This window comes from Alligator sinensis, unplaced genomic scaffold (genome assembly GCF_000455745.1).
Source record: "Alligator sinensis unplaced genomic scaffold, ASM45574v1 scaffold611_2, whole genome shotgun sequence".
Taxonomy (NCBI): domain Eukaryota; kingdom Metazoa; phylum Chordata; order Crocodylia; family Alligatoridae; genus Alligator; species Alligator sinensis.
The window spans coordinates 4,488,988-4,508,767 of record NW_005841869.1 but is presented as its reverse complement, the minus strand read 5'-3'; the positions used below and the strand labels follow the sequence as shown (position 1 = coordinate 4,508,767).

At 42.6% G+C, this 19,780-nt stretch overlaps 1 protein-coding gene across 1 annotated transcript; it reads right to left on the bottom strand.

Annotated features, from left to right (window-relative positions):
* Nucleotides 1–2,555: 2,555 nt before the first annotated feature.
* Nucleotides 2,556–8,915, bottom strand: ZBTB34 (zinc finger and BTB domain containing 34). The gene has a single exon (XM_006016928.3). It carries the CDS (start codon nt 8,808–8,810, stop codon nt 7,311–7,313), a length of 1,500 nt encoding a protein of 499 aa, XP_006016990.1. The 5' UTR covers nt 8,811–8,915; the 3' UTR covers nt 2,556–7,310.
* Nucleotides 8,916–19,780: the final 10,865 nt, after the last annotated feature.

Sequence of the window (19,780 nt, the reverse complement as noted above, 5' to 3'; positions counted from 1 at the left end):
TTTTGCAAACTGATATTCATTGCGAAATGTCAGCGCCAGCTTCCTGAACACATTCTGTGTACACAGGATATGTCTGTAATGCACAGTATCATAGAGTGGAAGACAACACATGCCCTGTGACTCCCCTCTCCTCTCCAGTTTCTGGGCTTGCAGTAAGAACTGTGACACTAGCCCAAAATGGCTGTTCTGTCCATTGAAGTTTAGTAACGGATCAGTGGCAAATATTTTCTGAAGAAACCGCTGAACAGCAAAGCTCTACCATTCTATGTACCCAGCTTTGAAAAGTTGTGCTTCCCTCTCACTGGGCTCAGGAGGTAGTATTCAACAGCTCAAAGTCTAGTTGGCAGCTGGTATCAAGTGGAGTGACCCAGGCGTGGGTCCTGGGGCCAGTTGTGTTCAATATGTTCCTCAATAACCTAGAACATGGGATGCAGCGCACTCTCAGCAAGTTTGCAGATGACACCAAGCCGGGGGAGTAGCAAATACGCAGGAGGGTAGGGCTAGGATTCAGAGAGACCTTGACCAGTTGGAGAATTCAATCAAAAGGCTTTTCACGAGGTTCAACAAGGACAAGTGCAAAGTCCTGCACTTAGGAGGGAGCAGTCCCATGCATCAGGGCAGGCTGGGGCTGGCGGGCTGGGCAGCAGCTCTGCAGAAAAGGACCTGGGGGGACAGGGGACAAGAAGCTGAATGCGAGCCAGCAGTGTGCCCTTGGTGCCAAGCAGGCCAATGGCATCCTGGGCTGCATTGGTAGGAGTGATGCCAGCAGATCAAGGGAAGTGATTCTTCCCCTCTGTTTGGTACTGGTGATGCCACATCTGGACTCATGTCCAGTTGTGGGCCCCCACTACAGAAAGGATGTGGACAACTTGGAGAGTCCAGGGGAGGGCAACAAAAACGGTTGTGGGGCTGGGGGACATGACTTGTGAGGAGAGGCTGAGGAAACTGGGCTTATTTAACCTGCAGAAGAGAAGACCGAGGGGATTGAATAGCAGCCTTCACCTCCCTGCAGGGGGGCTGCACAGAGGATGGGGCTGGACTGGTCTCAGTGGGGGCAGGTGACCGGACAAGGAGCAATGGGCTCAGGCTGCAGCAAGGGGAGCTGAGGTTGGATATCAAGAAAAGCTCTCACGAGAAGGGTGGTGAAGCGCTGGAACAGGCTCCCCAGAGGGGTGGGGGTCTCCATCCTTGGAGGTTTTGAAGATCTGGGGAGACAGAGCCCTGGCTGGGATGATGTAGTTGGGGCTGGGCCTGCTTTGAGCAGGGGGTTGGACTAGATGGCCTCTGGAGTTCCCTTCCAACCCAATTTTCTATGATCTCCCCAGATTCTAGGCAAAAGAAACATTTGCTCTAGTTGAAGGAACCTGGCATGACTTTTGGCTTTCCTTCCCGCATGGGTACAAGAAATGCCCCACTCGCCCCACCCCTAAAACCCCACATATCTTCCATTTAGAGGATTTGGAGGAGTGGGAATCCTGGACAGATTGTCAACAATTTACACCCTTCCATCATGGCAGCACTAAAATATATGTATACATGTAACCTAAATTTGGGTGGAGGCAAAGCTTATCACTCATTTGAAGCTCAACCAGCTTTGCAATACAATGCAACTCCCACGCTCACCCTTTGCCCTCCATGCGCAGTGAAAATAAGTTCAAATAGCAAAACCCAGGCGCAATGGAATCACAGTATAATGGTATAGCATACCTGATGTTTGTATAGACCTAACTATATTGCTTGGCCCTCAGGGGAAAGGGTTAATTTCTGAAATGCAAATGAGCCACTCAAGGATGGACCCGTTTCAGAAAATTAACAAAGTATGCCACTGGCCAAAGAGAAGGGGAAAATGTCCTGCTGGAAGTGATACTTGCGTGGACTCTGAGCATTCTCCCGCTCAGCTCTCACCAAGCAAGGGGGAAAGTACCAGCTGGCTGATTGCAGACAGACCAATTAAGGACCTGTCCAAGTGCTGGGCACCCAGGTTTCTAGTTCGGTGGTTTTCAACCTTTTCTTATTTGTGGGCCCCTAAAAATTTTGGAATGGAGGGGAAGATGCCTATTAATTATAAGTGTGGGTATCCGCATACTTCTGGATTGATCAGTCATCTTTCAAGGACTCTTTAGACGTAGTCTGCGGACCACAGCTTGAAAACTTGAGCCCATTGCTAGAAACACTTCCCAGGTTCCGGTTTTGCTGTTGGCTGAAGTGAACTGACCCTGCGTCCATGACTGAATTCCTCGTTGGAGGCAGAGCATAACTCCCGAAGTCAGTCTGGACGCAGGGTCAGTTCCCTTCAGCCAACAGCAAAACCGGAACCTGGGAAGCGGTTTAGACGAGTTGTGCATCGCTGCATGCCTGCTGCACAGCCTCAGCCTGAGTAGCAGCCTCAGTCGAGGCAGAGCAGGAATTCTTTGCCTCCCATTTGGAACGTCATACCAGGGACCCCTTGAGTAAAAGTAACCATTTACAGATGTTTTGATAAAACAGCATAGAAAACGCAAGTCTTTAGTGTTTAAATATCTGAATGTATACACCGACACCACTGGTTTGCTCTAGAAGCATTTTAATTTACAAACAGCAATTCCCATTGACTTTATTTATACCATAAAAAAAGCAATTTACAAGCAAGAAACGAAAATTCATCCAAACAAAATAAAGCAGCACTGAAATATTCATGTCACAAATCTAAAACAAAATGAATACAAGAGTAAAATATCATTTGAATAAATATTTTAAAATTCATGCTATAAAATAATCCTTAATGGCAAGTTATTAGTTGTTACAGCATCAGCTTAGCTAGCTTCATTTACTTCATGTGGTGATGAAGTGTGGAGTTGTGAGGTTACCGGTTTATATTGCAAGATAATGACACCAAGTCAAGTCATTCAAACTGTTCAAATATTTATCATGAAAACCGTACAAATAATAATAGTTATTTAAAAATACCATTTTCTGTTAAGGAAATAAACACTGGTAATGTTGTGCAAGTGAGTTCTAACTCTAATCAGATACACAACCAGAGACTTGCACTACAAGTCCAAAGGTTGAATTCATAGCATTTGTAAATTGGAGAGAGCAGTTTAGTTTACCTGCTGTAGCAGCAGCTGCTTACATATGCTTAAGCAAGTCCGCTCAGCTATTGATTCTTCGCTTCACGTCCCCTGAATAAAAGCAGGAACAGAGCTGTCCCTTCCGTTCAACAGTTTTATGTAAACTTGCATAACAAAGTCAACATCATTGCAAGGATGGGAGAGGAACATGCCTAGTCTACAGTTGCATTAAATACAATTATTCTGGCACTTATTAAAAAGATATGCAAGAACAGCACAATGGATATAAACTTTGAACGTTTTGAATGACTTTACTGAACTTCTGATTAAGTCACTGAGTATTATGAAATTTACAATTCATGAACTAAACAGATTCATATAAAGAATTTACACAATTCCCCAAATACTTTCAATATAAAATTTAATAAATAACCCTGACCAGTCTAAAAGCACCATTCAAGGGTAAAACTCCCTTGGAAAATAGATTAGGTGTTGCATATTTGAGTCCCTTTCAATGGTTTCATGTGAAACCCTTTCAGAAAAGTCACAATAAAATAATCACAGTAAACCAATATAAACAATTAAAATAAGATACTTCTTTTTTTAAAGGTAAAGCTCATTCATATCAACCTTTTCCCAGCCCTTGATTTTATTTCTTGCTATTCTTCCCATAATTCAGCCTAACAGCTATAGCAGGCCTTATCATTTCAGCTAGAAATAAACTGAAGGCTTCAGTATAAAAACACGTTTATTCGTGTTTGGGAAGATAAAAATATTGAAAACTATCAATTTAGGTCTACAGTATATTCTGCTGAACAGTGAATAGACAGTATCCTTTATGCTATTAAAAGAATTCACACTAAAATGCAAAACCAATCATGAGGCGCTCTGTTGACCAAAACTGAACTTCTGAGACATTACGCTTATTTACAAAGTTATTTTCTAAATGTATTTACAACTTTAATAGAAAGTATATGGAAGATAACTGATTAGGAAAACTAAAATAACTGTTTAAAACCAGAAACATTAGCAAAAGTATAAAATTCTTTGTCTTCACAGTTTGTAATAATAGGTTTAACATCTAGAGGAAAGGACACTGTCACTGGTTTCACATTTGTCTATGTAAATTAAAAAGGTAGATCAAGAAGAGACTCAATTATGAACTAGCCTAGAATGATTTCATGATGTATTTTACTGTCAAATATTTCTTCACATATCACTTACTTTATTGACTTCTGCATTTATTGTAAATGAAATGTTTAACAGTTCTGTGCTAACTTAAAACTGTACAGAAACAGGTACTGTACAGTACTTTCAAAACTTGTTTAAAATAACACAGCATACGTTGTCTTGGTGGACTTGTGAAATGAACTTCAATTTGATAATGCTTTATGTTTCATGGTAATGTTAATCCTGGCATACCATCATGTGACAAGGCACAATTTAATTGCTGCTGCCAGACTTGAAGTTCATTTTCTACCAGTCACACTTTGCAAGAAGTATATAGATAATGCTCATCGATGTTCTATGCTCACGTCAATGTATGCATCCTGTGAAGCACTGCTCAACTTTACAGTACTGTGTTATGGCTTGATAATTCTTAACACTGCTAGCAGTGGAAAAGGTAAATATTATACCAACATGAATGGGAGCAAGTGGAACTTACAAACCGCTAAATAATGATATTATAGAAAAAGGATCATTTCCTGCCCCTTAACAGTCCCATTACAATGTTTGAACCTGAACCTGTACAATCAAAGTGATGTATATTTGTCAGAGACAATTTTGGATAAGTCACTCTTTGGTAAACTCAAACCAGTTTAATAAAGTTACAAATACAAAGAACTATATTTAAATAATGTTAAGACTGTGACACAGAACAAGAGTCAGGAAATGCAAAAGTTTACATACAGCCTTTTCCCCTACTATCCTCAACTCGTATTACCATGGAAACCAGCCATCCCAAAGGCACCACAGCACAAGTTTAAGATAAAAGGTCAAGCTTTACTCTGCATTCCCTGGCTTTTGTGCGTCTCAAACTTAATTTTATCAAAACACAATTTTTTGCATTCAAATACTTAAAAACCCATATGTAAGAACAACCAACATCTGAAACACCAACACGTGTTTAAGTGGGTAAACATGTAGAGATCTAACCTCCCCTTGATGCACATGTACGATTTCCATTAGTGGAAACAGGAGCTCTACTGTTGCTTCAGGGAGAGAACAAACCCCTTCTTTAGGCAGTTTTAGGAGGAAAAGGCAGATTATATACCCGATTTAACTAAAACTACTCCTAGAGAGCAGCTGGGGTTTTATAGTGTAAGTCTGTATTTAGTAACATTAATCCTTATTGCGGACTGTCACAATATTAAGAGCTAGTGTATTTTTATAAAAAAAGTTACTGCACAAATATACCCCAGACTCATGGGGTAAGGGCCTGAAAAATATTTAAAATCCCACAAAAAGCAATTTTTGTTATAGGAGTCCAAAAAGCACTGTTAGCCAGCAAACCTACCTTTTTGCTTTCCTTTAACCTGAAAAAGAGTTTTTTTGTGTTTTTTTTTTTTAATTTCAAGAGATTAAAAGCATAATTGCAGGTACATTTTGGATGTCTGAAAAATGACTAAAAAAAATATAGTGCCAAACGTTATAAAGCATAATTCTTGTATATATTTAAAAACTTGTGATCAACACAATTGTTATTTCCGTAATTCTGTCGATCAGGCAGAACTCCACCTAGTAGTGTTTGCTAGCTCGTGCTTTTGAGGTCTCTTTCAAGCTATAATCTCATTGAAAAGATTTTGTCTTTTTTTTCCACTGTTACCATAAGGTTTCACATTTTCTATACTATACTGACCTAAATGATATCAAAGGTAAAGTTAGCACCACATTAAAAAAAGCATTTGGTAAAAAAGAAAAAGAAAGATTTAGAGTATTTTGAAAGTTATTGGTGGCTTCTCGATGCAGAAAACATTAACCACTGAAATTATAAGGAAGCCATAGTGACTCTGTAATACTCACATATGTAATAACAGACATATTGCTCGCAATTCCCATATAGTATTTTTACAAAAAAGTACAAATTCCAAGTGCTGGCATGTCACTTGGAGCTATAAGTAGGAAGTCAATGTGCACCTGAAACAGCTCTCTGGGAAGAGACCTAATACAACACTGCTTGGAAGTACTGTAGTTTGAACTACAACATCCCTTTTGGGCTAGTATTAATCAACTATGTGGAGCGATTAAGTTAGATTCAGTTACCTGGTATGTTTCTACAGTACGAAATGAAGGTAGATTCTGAGGCCAGTAAAAACACATTTAAAACCACGATGCTACTTTTGGGTTTGCTAATATAATAATACAGTTCTATAAAAAGGTCAGCACCACGGGTTGTCCAGCGTGTACTCTAGACAACAAACAAAAACCCAAACAATTCAACCATAACTTAATAGATTTATGGCATTTGGTTTACATATCTGTTATAAAGCAAAGCTATTTGCTTTGCTCACTTTTGGACACAACATAATATTTTAATAAAACAAAAATCAAAAAACATTCTTCTAAAATCAAACAAACAAGCAAACAACAACAACAAAAATCCCAGCAAAGTCCTAAATCCTAGGCAGAGATGAGACTGAAGAGTTGAAAGCCTTGTACGTGGCATACACTTTGACATACGCTTACATTCACCCCATCCAGAGTAGGAAAGTGAAAGCATTTTATTTATATATATTTAGATATTTATAAATATATATATATAAAATTGCTACCTACCAAAAATAGCTATTTAAAAACTAAACAAAATCCATCATGAGGACACATGGAGGGGACGCAAGGGCCAATATTCTCTCCCACGTGGTTATGTAACTCTTATTACCAATAACGAGAGTTAGGCACGGTGAGAGAAGATAGAGCCACCTGGTGTGTTCAGCATGACTGCCAATCTTACTATCTTTCACTCCCAGAATTCACGTTTTGCCCAATCAGCCTGTAGGAAACATTTTTAGCCAACTCCCACCCCCCACACACACACACACACACACAGAGTCCTTTATATGACGAGCATCTTCAGGAGAGAAAAATACTCGGCCTTGTTCAAATGGATGGAGAAACATTTACGTAGCTTTCTCCAGAGACAATTTCAACCGGATTTCCAAAAGGTCAGGTAAATTAAAAGGCTGATACACTTGTATATAAAATTATTACAGAAGAAGAAAAGTAATGTGCTTTGCTTGGGTTGCACTTAGAAGTAGTATTTTAATCAGGTGTGTTGGACATTGTGTGAATTTCCATACTAGAATCCATAGCTTCAGAGGCCGAAGTGTCATTATCTATTTTCTGTTCCACAAATGCTTCTGTTCTTTCTGGAGACTCTACCCGGTTTCTCACTTCTGCTACCCCAGGGTGATTCTTTCGCAAATGCTGGTTTAGTGTCCCTTGAAAAGGAAAGCATTTCCCACATATCTCACAGCGGAAGGGTTTATCATCTGTGTGGCCACGAATATGATATTCAAGTTGGTCCTTGCGTGTGTATTTCTTCCCACAGAACTTGCACACAAAAGGAGTTATTCCCATGTGTAACCTCATATGTCGATCAAGGCTCCCCTTCTGGTTGAAAGACTTTCCACAGTAAATACAAATTAACCTCTCGTTGTATGGATACCAGTGACCTCTTGCACTTCTTTCCCGTGGACTGTTTTCATATCCTGGATTACTCACTATGGTTTCACTGTCAGCCCCTTGCATCAAGCCCTGAACATCACTATGCAAGTGTCCAGTGGATACCCGTTTTTGGCGTGCACGACCTCCTCTGAAACAGCTCAGCATAGACCTTGATGGACTTGAATTACTCAGGCTTCCAAAGGTTTCAGATGCACTAGTAGCCTGGGATGAAGTGTGGGAAAACGAATATACATGTTGCAGCACAGACCCATAGGAGCCAACATTTATTGCAACCACCTGCTCTCCATCTACCATTTCAGTATGGTATCCATCATCACCAAGGGAAGAGCTATCAGAACAACTTGGCCGATCAGATTTCTCCATTTTAACTTTCACCTCTGCAATCTGGCTCTCCCTTACTATCAGATCCCCTTGCTCATGATCACCTTCAATCTGAATTTCATATTCAGAGACGCTGCCACTGCTTCCTCGATCTGAATGTCCTTCTTCTTGCAGACGATTGCGTAAAGTCTTGCCTGGAGTAGTTTCCATTCTAAGATCGCTACCTGCTGTCGACTGTCGCACCTGAGAGCAATAGGGGGGAGATATTTCAATAGGGTTGGCAAAATAGCTGCTATCTTTAACTCCATTCCGGTTTTCTGGATTTTCTTCAGCACCAACAGTGACAGAGTCGACATCACCAACGCTGATCTTCGAATGGATACTTTCTAGTATCTGCGTGCACTTGTCAATGACGCACTGCATCTGTAGAAAGCTAGCTGCAGTTAGAAAACTAACAACATCCTTCAGCTGCAAGGACATCCTTCCAGTGTAACAAAACGAAAGCAACTGTTCAAAGACGTTGGGGTTTTTAATAACTGATATCGATAAGCCACTCATGGTGCTTAATGCTGAATGGTCACGGAAATATGGAGAACTGGCAGCTAGGACAGCCTTGTGAGCTCTGAATGGCTGGCCCTGAATGTGCACGATGATGTCGCATAGCTTCCCTTGCAGGCGAAGCTCGTTTAACTGGCTCAGAACAGTGTTGCTATACTCGGGCACGTCAAACTGAATGAAACTGCTGCTGTCCATTTCTACTGCTGTAAAGCGTAATCTGAAAGAAAATAAAGAGATTTACCACTGAGACATTATACATACGCATTCTCCATTTAAAAAACAAGAGCATGCATGCCAAAGTAGAGTCACTGGGTTGTTCTGCTTATGAAATCTAGCATAACAAATCAATTAAGCTTTAGCAGCTTTCTGTCTCCTGCTCACAACTCGGTCCCTGGAATAACTAACTGTCTGGGCCACTGACAATTCAATTGCTCGGGCGTGTCCATCACCAACTTTAAAGTAGTGCCATAGCATCAGTCTCAACTAGAATGGCAGAACTTGATGCCATCTAGAACCCTATTCATACCAAAGTGCCAGTTACAGCTTTCGCTTACAAAGGCTTCGCTAGGCTGCAAAGGAAGAGGCAAAAGTAACACAACCACTGCTGGACCACTGTGTCCAGACACCCAAGAGCTAAGGTCTTATTTTACCAAGTACAGCAAGCTTTTTAAAAGCCCGGCAAAGACAAGAAGGGCCCATGAACTGTTTACTGTATGCATCTAGAACTTACTGTCCAGAGAGATTTTCAGTTAACACATCTACTATGCAGACACGTAGTACTAACGCACATTGACAGAAAATAGCCAACAGATTTCATACTGATAATGAAAGAGTACACTTTCATTATACTTTAATATACTGAAAGGTTCCGTGTTACTGCAACATGGTGACTGATAAGGTAGGTTCTGTAGCATGGGGAAAAATTGTATTTTTAAACACATACACACAAAAATTGTTAGAAGCAATTAGACTGACTTAATTGAGAGCACCTATAGATGTGCTGCAAATATATATTATTGAAATAGTTATTTTTTAATAGGTCCATCAACTCCTTTGGCTCATATACAGTGTCTAGTGCAACATATCTATAATATATTTTACTCCCCATGTCATTTCCAATAGTTTTTCTCCTTGGAAGTTAATCACAAAGTTTACACTGAAAATATTAAGCTTTAGGAATTCAAACTACAAGGTAAGGAAGTTCCTAGTAAAAGAAAACACTAGTCTTACTTTGCAACCAGACCCAGGTATCCAGACAGCTCTGAATGCATATGCTATACGTGCTTCAACACCCAAAGCAAAGTTCAATCAGCACCTACCGATGAACTGTCAGTCTTTGAGCTTCCTTTTTTGTGTGGTTTTCAACCTGTCCCTTTTTTGCAGGCTATACATGCATTTGAAATGAACACTACTTGCTTCTGGTCATTTCAGCATCTCCTCATATTTTTGTCTTCACTGAGCTATTCAACAGCTGTTCCCTTCTGGACTCATTTATGGGTCAAGTGCAGTTCTGAGTCTGGAAAGTCAAACCTTGTCCTGCTACCTAAGCAGTCTCATTTCCCGCAAAATGTCTGGAACTGCAGTCCCAAGAACTCCATGGAAACTAATGCATTTCAAAATGCAAAGTCTCCAGAGAGTGGCACTTCTGCAATTTTTCACTGCAGTGTTATTACTAAAATAACCACAAAAGGAGAAACTTGTTGCCCAATGGTTCCCATTTCAAAAGCTTCCACTGCAGACACTGGGTTTTTCTATCCCAGGACCACTACTGACCAGAGGTCTAGAGCCCTCAAGTGGCTTTCCAGTAATCCCTGCTCTTCAGTTGCTTGATAGTCCAGGTGCATTACATACCCACCACACCCGGCTTCTCCAGCTCAGGAAACAGGAATCTCCAGGTCATTCCTTGCTGGTGGCACATAATAGGAGGCATAGCAAGATATTTCTACACGCCGCTGAATTACCTTCTATTTGTGCCTCAAATTACACGCTGTCATGATGACATGAAAGATATGAAATTTAAATTACATTATCTGCAACAGATGATGAAAAGCCAAGGACTCTCCTACAAAACCTTAGTGTTCAGGAAAGGAGAGCAAAGAAACCTACTAGGAAGAACCCAGGACAGGGGCGGGCAATTACTTCGAGAGGAGGACCGCTTACTGAGTTTTGGCAAGCCATCCAGGGCCACATGGCAGGCAGCCAGGGGCAGATAAATATTAATTTTCTAAATTTTGGGGGGCCCCGCGGGCCAGATAGAATGGCCTGGCAGGACGCGTCTGGCCCACAGGCCGCATTTTACCCACCCTTGACCCAGGATCTGTCTGTCTTCCTTGTCAGTGGTGCTGCCCCAGACTGTTCCTGCTGCAGACTGCCTTCAGCAGTGGGATGGCTTTAAAAGCAAGATAAGCAACTTCTAAAAATCCGACACAATCCAACTGAAACGAACATGCACCGTGTTGTCTTCCTCCCCATTTTTCACCAGTCCCTTTGTGTTTGGAAGGAAGTTTTAAATATAAACTCATAGATTAACATAATCATGTCAGACCATACAGCAGCTATTCTGTTAGATATTCTAAGTCCTTTCCAAATTTAAGGATATTAATCACAAGAGAAGTATATTTAGCAATGCTAATACAATTATAAAATACCATGATATTTTAGCAACATATACTGGCACGGTATTTTTTTTTTTTTTTTTTACTTGCTCGTTTGAGTTTCACTAATTTTGTCCTATATTAGGATAGACAAGGCAATTTTATAATGTTCTTATAGCAGAAAACATGGAGAAAAAAGGCTAGGAAAGGCTTACGAGGTGACTGGATCACTGTATGTAAGTTAAGAGATGATTTCAGATAGCACAGAGTTCTTTAATCTAGCAAACGCTTAATGAAACCAAATTCTCAGGAGCTCAAGCTAGACAATCCCCGCTGCTTCCCACTGCTCCGCACTGTGCGGGGGGCTCTGCCACGAGCACCCAGAGGCCCCAATCGCCGCTCCTGCAGCCAGGGAGTGCAGGGCTTTTTTACGTGCCGGGACTAGGCTGGGGCCAGGTGGGGCAGCCACGGGGGCTTCTCCCACGGCTCCCCCAACCAGGCACAGCCGAGGGAGCTGCCCGGCTGTGCCTGCCTCTCCCTGGCCACTCTGAATTACTGAATCTCTCCGAATCAGCACCGAATATTCCAAAGCCAAAATCAGTTCAGGACAGTGATCCGAATCTCTGAATTGAACCACTGTCCTCTGAATCGGCTGAATCCGAATCGAATACTTCCCTGTTCATGAGAGATTCCAATCATCACTTCTAATCACAGACAAACAAATCACTACAAAAGTGATTTAAAAAAAAGTTATGAAAAAATAAAGAATGCTGCCATCTTGTTGATTTAATTATCCAACACGTGACTGAAAGAGCTGACCTGTCCATTAGAAAGTATCATCAGGCCCTGCCTACACTTCAAAGTTAAAGTGAATTAAGGTACAGGGAAAAAATAAATACTTGCAAGCCTCCATATTAGTTTACCTCACTGATTTTCATTGAAATAGCTTTTCCATTAGAAAGCAAGGTTATCTAGCAGCAACAAGGGCTTCTGTTTCAAAATACAAAGCTCTACTGCTGAAATAGAGTCACTTGGAAAAGAAAATAATCCATCCAGCAAATGATCACATACCATCAGGGAGTGGTCCTGATAAAATCTCAGCTGAGACTTCTATAACACAGAACTAAAAATAATGAAATACTCAGCATGTACACAGGCACACACGTGCAGGAGGAAAGTCTGAAACACTCGTTTTAACTGATCAAGAAAACTAATTTAAGTATGTTTCAGCATATGGCTAAGACTTGAGTATTACTTACTAAGTACATCCTTGCCCTATAACAGCGGTTCTCAATCTTTTTGGACTTGAGCCCCCCCACATATAACTTTTGTGAACTGAGTTGCGCCCAATTTAAAAGATGAATTTATATACAACAGTGCTTACACAGGGGCTCGGCAGTAGGGTTGGGGGACTGTCTAGGCAAGAACAAGCCAGGGCCTGGTTTATCTGCTTAATCTCTTGACACCTCACTTACATTCTCATTTCTTGCAATACCCGTCAAAGGATCTGGCATCACCCCGGCTGCCCCAACATCTTGGTTGAGAGTCACTCCCCTATAAATTGACGGACAGAGTTTAAGCTAGTGCCGATGCAAATGACACCAGCCAGAGTGCTTTGGCAGAACGCAGCACACACCATTTACATGCTGCCCGAGAAGTGCATACGCTTTTTAGTGGCCCGGTCCAAAACTGGTCCCATTTCCTCCCTATTGCTACACTGTAACAAACTCTGCTCATCTCATCTGCGCATCAGAAAAATAGGCCTAGAGGAGATTTCAACAGGTAAGTGCAGGCCTTGCTTAAAGGTAGACAAGGTTCTTTGGGCAGATGTGATATCTTTTATTAGATCAACTAAATAGTTGGAAAAATTGTTCTTTGCAAGCTTTTGGGCACAAATGCCCTTCTTCAGGCATAGGGAACGTCTGCTGGTAAATTGTGCCTTGCTTAAATGCATAGGAACTCTGTGCCCACCGTCTGCTTTGTAACGCTGGTGAACTCTGCTGAGCTAGCCACCTGGCCAAACGGGCTGGGAGCCCCCAACGGGACGCTTCTAAAGCACGCCCCGAACTGACCGCGTGTGTCCATTTCAAAGCTGCTACTGGACAAGGAAGCACTAGTCAGCCTAACTGAGGTGCTAAGCTTAGAGCAAGCTGTACTTGTAGTTAAAGGGCACTATTTACAGGGACTTGAGCACATATTGGGGTACGGTCAGAAACTTCAGAGCCCCTTTTCAGCTCTGAGGCTATGCATTTAAACAGACTTTGTATTGGTTTCCCGATAAACCACACTGTATTAGCATAAGCTTTTTTGCCAGTATAAATGCATTGGCAGGACAGCTCCAACTAGCATAGAAATGCAGTTAAATAGATAAGCCCTACACATCCTTACTGGTATTTCCATTTGGCAAAAACTATGCATACTTGGTCACAGAGCTAGGAACTAATACAGTCATTGATTTTAGTATCAAAACAGAGCATTATAATCCCCTAACTGACCTCCAGTATAAACAGGCCAAAGATAAACATCTACTGATTTATGCATCAAGATCATAACTTCAGTCTGGACTACTGCATCTCCTTTAAATATGTCCAGTCTTTTCTATCAAGGCCTCAAGCTACTGAGAATCTACTACTTGCCTAGCGGCTAACTGATCTCACTGTGTCAGCAACATACCCGTTATTTCTCATCTAGGTTTGCTACCTTCAGCTCCCAACCAGTGGATACAATTTACTATTGAGTTAAAGAGTTATCTGCTATCAAATCTTATTCCCTTTGTCACCACTCACAGACCACAATGAATTCCCTTCCCAACTTTCACTTATATAAGCTAGGTAGATGAAGCTTTTTGGGACTCTCGCTGAGAGAGATCTTTTCCAGAACTCATATTATACCTCTGCCTCTTCTTTGAACTCTTTATTACCCTTTTCAAAAGTACAAAAGCCAAAATTGAACATATTGGCTTACACTTCCATTCCACCCAGGAGAGCACACAAATACCAGTAGACTCTCCCTATGCCTGAAGAAGGGTGTTTGTACCCAAAAGCTTGCAAAGAACAATTTTTCCAACTATTTAGTTAGTCTAATAAAAGATGTCACGGTTCCCAAAGAATCTTGTCTACCTATGACCTTAGACCAGGGGCAGGCAATTATTTTGGGTGGAGGGCCGCTTACTGAGTTTTGGCAAGCCATTGAGGGGCGCATAACAGGCAGCCAGGGGCAGATAACTATTAATTTTCTAAATTTTTTAGGGGCCCTGCAGGCCGGATAGAACAGCCTGGCGGGCCACATCCAGCCCACAGGTCACATTTTGCCCACCCCTGCCTTAGACCAACACGGCTATAACCAACAACCCCAAAAACTGGACACAGCATACCAGTGCTGGTTTCACTAATGCTGCAGACAGAGGCTTCCTTATTCCTACTAGAGTTTATATACAGTCAAGGATTATAGCTGTCCTTGTAGCTACTTCTTCACACCGTCTTTCACTGGGCTTTATACTGTTGCCCTCACCATGGTAATCCAGTTGCAGAAAAAGCTGATGTTCAATTGTTTATCTATTATGACCCCATTTCTTACGACAAGCTACTTCAGATATGAGGAGTTCCTTAAACATACAAATATCAACATGTTATCGATTTCTTGATAAGTAATCTTAAAGTCAGCTAAGCCAAATTACATTCTACCAAAGATCATGGCTCAATTAAAAAAAACCCCAAACAAAACTGAAAATAGGAGGTGATGCAACATGCTTAGTATTTCATTTTAATGCCATCATGTGGTAACAGCAATGAAGCATCATGTAACTGCTCAATGCAGCCATACGCTTGCCAACCTCATATTAATTTCTGCTTCTAAGTCTGCACCTGTTTAATTTCATTTGCTTGCTGATATATACCTGTCTTTAAAGACTGTGCACCATGCAAGTTACACTCATTCTAACTCAAATTTAAATGCAAGAAAAAAAAAAAAAAATCAAGATGCTTTTGCTTACACAATTTTTCAGTCATCAGAAAGAGACCTCTAGACAAAAGAAGTTACAACCATGTGGTTACTATTGTAACAAATGTATAAAAATAACTTTTGCTATAAATTTGTCTGAGTTGCAATCAAAATGATTAGACTGTCATCAGCTGCAACCTAACACTTTTGCAGAAAAAAAATGGAACCATATGTCTCAGACTGGATACAGCATGCCAGTTCTGACAAAAGTATAGGAATAAGCTTAAAGAAACTGTAATAGATGCTCACGAATACCTCCCCCTAACTTTAAAAGATTCAAGCGCTCACTGCTCTCATTTGTAAGAATCTGAAATGTCATATTCATGCAATCCCGGGTTGTTGGTACCAGCCTCATAACGCAAGAGGAATTCTCAGATGTGCTTTCATTTAAGACGACGACTTTGGCTTCTATGATCTCTGCAGAGTTTTAGGGTCAGATCCTCACTGTCATTTAAGCAAACTGGAAGACTAAAAAGCCAACAGAAAACTTTCCTTTGCTCCTGCAGCTACTCCTAACCCTGCACACAGTCAAAACTGCAACCACAGTGACACAGCTCAGGGCATCCCTACCAAGCCCTCATTCCTTCAGTGACACTTCTTGTCAGGAGAGAAGAGAATGACTGTGTAGGGCCTTCAGATCAGGTCTACTCCACAGAAGGATCCTTCTTCAACAGGATGATTGTCTCAGGTCCTCACTACAGTATGGCTAGGATCTGGAAACAGTATGGCATGAAACACATGTGCTATACAAGAGACTCTGGCCCTCAGTCTTGCACATTTTTATGTAGAAAAGAAAACCAGCATTTTATTAAAATACTGATTTTCTTGAACAAGAGTTTCTTCCAAGTCAAAATTACCTAAATTAATTGTACTCAACTAAAGCCTTTGTGATACAGTTTGTACAAAGTAGGTAGGACCATACCAATCTTACATATTTAAAAATCCACTGCACTACAAGAGGAGACTGCCAGAAAATTCACACATTTAATTAACATTCAAAATCAAGTCCTATATATTTTGATTTCATGCATCTAAAACACATTATAGAAACACACTACCGGGGACTAAATATATAAATAACACACTTCCTCATGGAGTTTCCATACTCGATCCACGTACCCACGCACATTAACTTAGCTAGCGGAGGTCATCAGCCCCAGGCCCCAACTATGAGGGTGTACCAGAATCCCGCCTGGGAGTCTACCATGGCAAGGGCAGCCCTGCCCGGTGGGGCTACAGGAGCCGAGCAGCACAGCCCTGCACACAGCAGTGCACCCGAACAGCAGCGGGTGAGTGGAATCGTGCTCCAGTAGATGCAGCCCTATGCTCAGTAACAGATGTAGGGTGGGGGGAGAAAACGGGGACCCAAGGACAGCTCTCAGGACCTGCACCACTGGGCAGCCGCACTGGCTACAGCGGCAGCCCCCCGCCTTCCTGTGGCGGCCTCCGGCGCCAGCCACTGCCTTCCCTGTGGAGAAAGCCAGAGAACGTAAGACTTCCCTTCCACGGCGGCCCACATTGACCAGGCACTGAATAAGCATACCCCCATGCCAGGCACTGAATAAGCTTGCTACACCTCTGCCCAGGCTTGCATTATTTCTTTAATGTAAGAAGTGACAGAGCAGGATGAATAGACTGAACACTCCCCCCCCACAGTATCTTCAGAACACATTTTTAGCTTACTGGAAAACACATGCAAAATAAATCTAAATATATTGAACATGTCCACCTGGAGCTCTGCGTAACGTTAGATCCTTTTACTGTGTTGCATAAGGAGGACTAACATTTAAGAACTGCTTACCCCTCATGCACAGTAGTGCTGAGGTGGGCAGAAACACCCACTGAAATCATAACAGCTGAACAGGCTCCAGGAACAGGTAACTTGTCAGCAGATCAGCTCTCTACTCAAAGGCTCCATGTTGCACTGGTGAATGAGAAGCAGGTGTCTAACTGCCAAAGAGGATTTCATGAGACAAAGGATAGAAGAATTGTTTTAATTTTTTTTATTATTATTATTATTTATTTTTTTACAGTGGCTGAGAAGAAAGGCCTAAAACACTCATGTAAACTATGAAGGTTTAAGAAATTACTCCTTTGCAATCAGTATTTTGAGTAGTATTAAGTCTGTACCTGGAAAGTTCATGTTGTGAAAAGTCAATTTTTAGATTGATGGTAAATCAGACAGAAATGTACACATGCCTTTTATGGAACAATTGTGAACTCTTAAAAATAAAAAGCTGTCCTATAATTAAGCAGTAATCACGACACTGGCAGATCAAATGATTATAAGATCCATTCTACTTTAGAAGCTGCCTGGAATTGGGATCTTAAAACCAGACAGATCTTCTCATCGGTCCATTATCCCGAGACACACCACTTATCCACATTCCACAGAAATCTTGTGCCTCTGACTTTTATTTTTGAAAATAAAGCATCCAGAAACTCACATGATAAAAAACCCCAGTTGTTTGCTCTAAAGGACTGTACCCGCCAGCATTTTAAGTTCCCTCCATGGACATTTTTGTAGCTTTCATTTTGAATCTCTCATGCATTTAGACCTTGGCAGGTTGAGGGGTGCAAGTCCAGAAACCACAGGACATGCATATGGAGTCTGGATATTTAGATACAGGTCACTGAGAGTCACTGTGAGCAAGAGCTGGCCCAGGGCCCAGAAAAATACCAGAGCACTACTGAAAAGGGCTGCAATTTACTTCAGTTAATTTTGGTACTTTTTATTGTTGCATTAAAACCTAATTTTGTTTAGAGATGCTCTAATAATACAGAACAGCTTTTCTATGGCACTTTTCAAGTTTAAGATAATCTGAAGACCCACTACAATATCCTAGGTTAGATGCTGGTAAATCAAGCAAGCAAACCAAATTGTCTTCACGTGCACAAAACACAAGTCACGTAACCTTGGATGTACAAACACTGGTCACGACACCAGGATATTAATACACCTATAGGACCTGCAGCCGATTTCTCAAGAGCCACTCAACAACCTGGCATAAAGCATTTCGGTTTTAACACGGAGGACAACAGTGTACAGCAACATGACAATACCGCTCTCTGAGCACTGGGTGCGAGATCACAGAAAAGATCATAGAAGCAATTGGTGGGTTTCATATGAATGTCTAGATATGCCAGAGGATATCACCTTTTTTCTTCCAATTTTCAAGGAATGTCTACAGGCCTCAGAAGGTGTCCAACCTCCTGCACCACACCACGATCACGAGCACGAGCACGACCACTGACGGCAGCAGACTCAGCTTGTGACCTGCGTGTCACAACGTTCCAGTGGTGATAACCGACGTGCACGTGCTTTGGTTCTGAAAGTCCTGGACTAGGATTAATGAATTAACGTGACTTCTCTTCAGGACAGACTGAACCTTAGCAAAATCTTGCTAGCGAAAGTCATGCCCTCATCTCCCTGCAACAAGCACAGCATAATCCCCCCTCCTCAGACAAGGCATAAGAACCACAGTACTTCTCGCCCCTTTGGCACTTGTGATAAGCAGATCTCAAAGTCTTTTCACAGAAGGGGCCAGTTAACACCACTGGACACCTGGGGAAACAGGCACAGAGAAAGGGGGAGGCGGGCTGGAGGCCACCTGGTCAGGCAGGGGCAGAGCCCGACAGGATTCAGGCATCCAGGTCACAAGCTGATGCTTCCCCCTGGTCCCACACCTGATCCCTGCAGGACCCAGCCTCAGCCCCGGTACGAGTGGGCGGCATACTGAAGATTTACAAGAGAAAGGAACGCTTGTTATTATTATTTCAGTCTTCGGGATGACGGAGACCTGAGGGAACGCGCGCGCGATACAGACACCGCGCGCGGGTGGCAAGTCTGCAGCAAAGTCGCTGCCACGCGCAACCGTAAGAAACGGTGACAAAGCTCGCGCTTGCCAGCCCGTAACATCATTGCAGGTGCCTGCTGAATTCTCTTATTAAAAGGAAAAAGCTATTCATTTACAAATATCAGCATCAGCTCGACACGACAGCTTGCAGCGCACCAAGAGCAAGGTCACAACTAAGTGTTTAATTTCTAGTCTCAGAGAAACGGGAGGCTGCGTATTCGGGCACACGAGGCTCGTGTACCGAAGGCCTGCTGCCTCCGCGCTGCCAGCACGCGCCTGCCTTGCCGCCGACCCGTCAGCAGCTCCTGCGCAAACGCGGTCGGCGGCTTCGCACGAGCGCCGGGGGCGGCGGTGGCACCCCAAAGACTAACACTGCCGGTCCTCGCGTGACATCCCTGATGCTAGCCCGCCAAGTCAAAGCCAGGTAAGTACACGCATCGCCTGCCCCTGCACGCCTCCGCGCTGCCAGCACGCGCCTGCCTTGCCGCCGACCCGTCAGCAGCTCCTGCGCAAACGCGGTCGGCGGCTTCGCACGAGCGCCGGGGGCGGCGGTGGCACCCCAAAGACTAACACTGCCGGTCCTCGCGTGACATCCCTGATGCTAGCCCGCCAAGTCAAAGCCAGGTAAGTACACGCATCGCCTGCCCCTGCACACAGCAGCGACCAGACCGCTGCACGGCCCAAACGAGCAGCAGCCCAGGTGCAGGTGCCACGG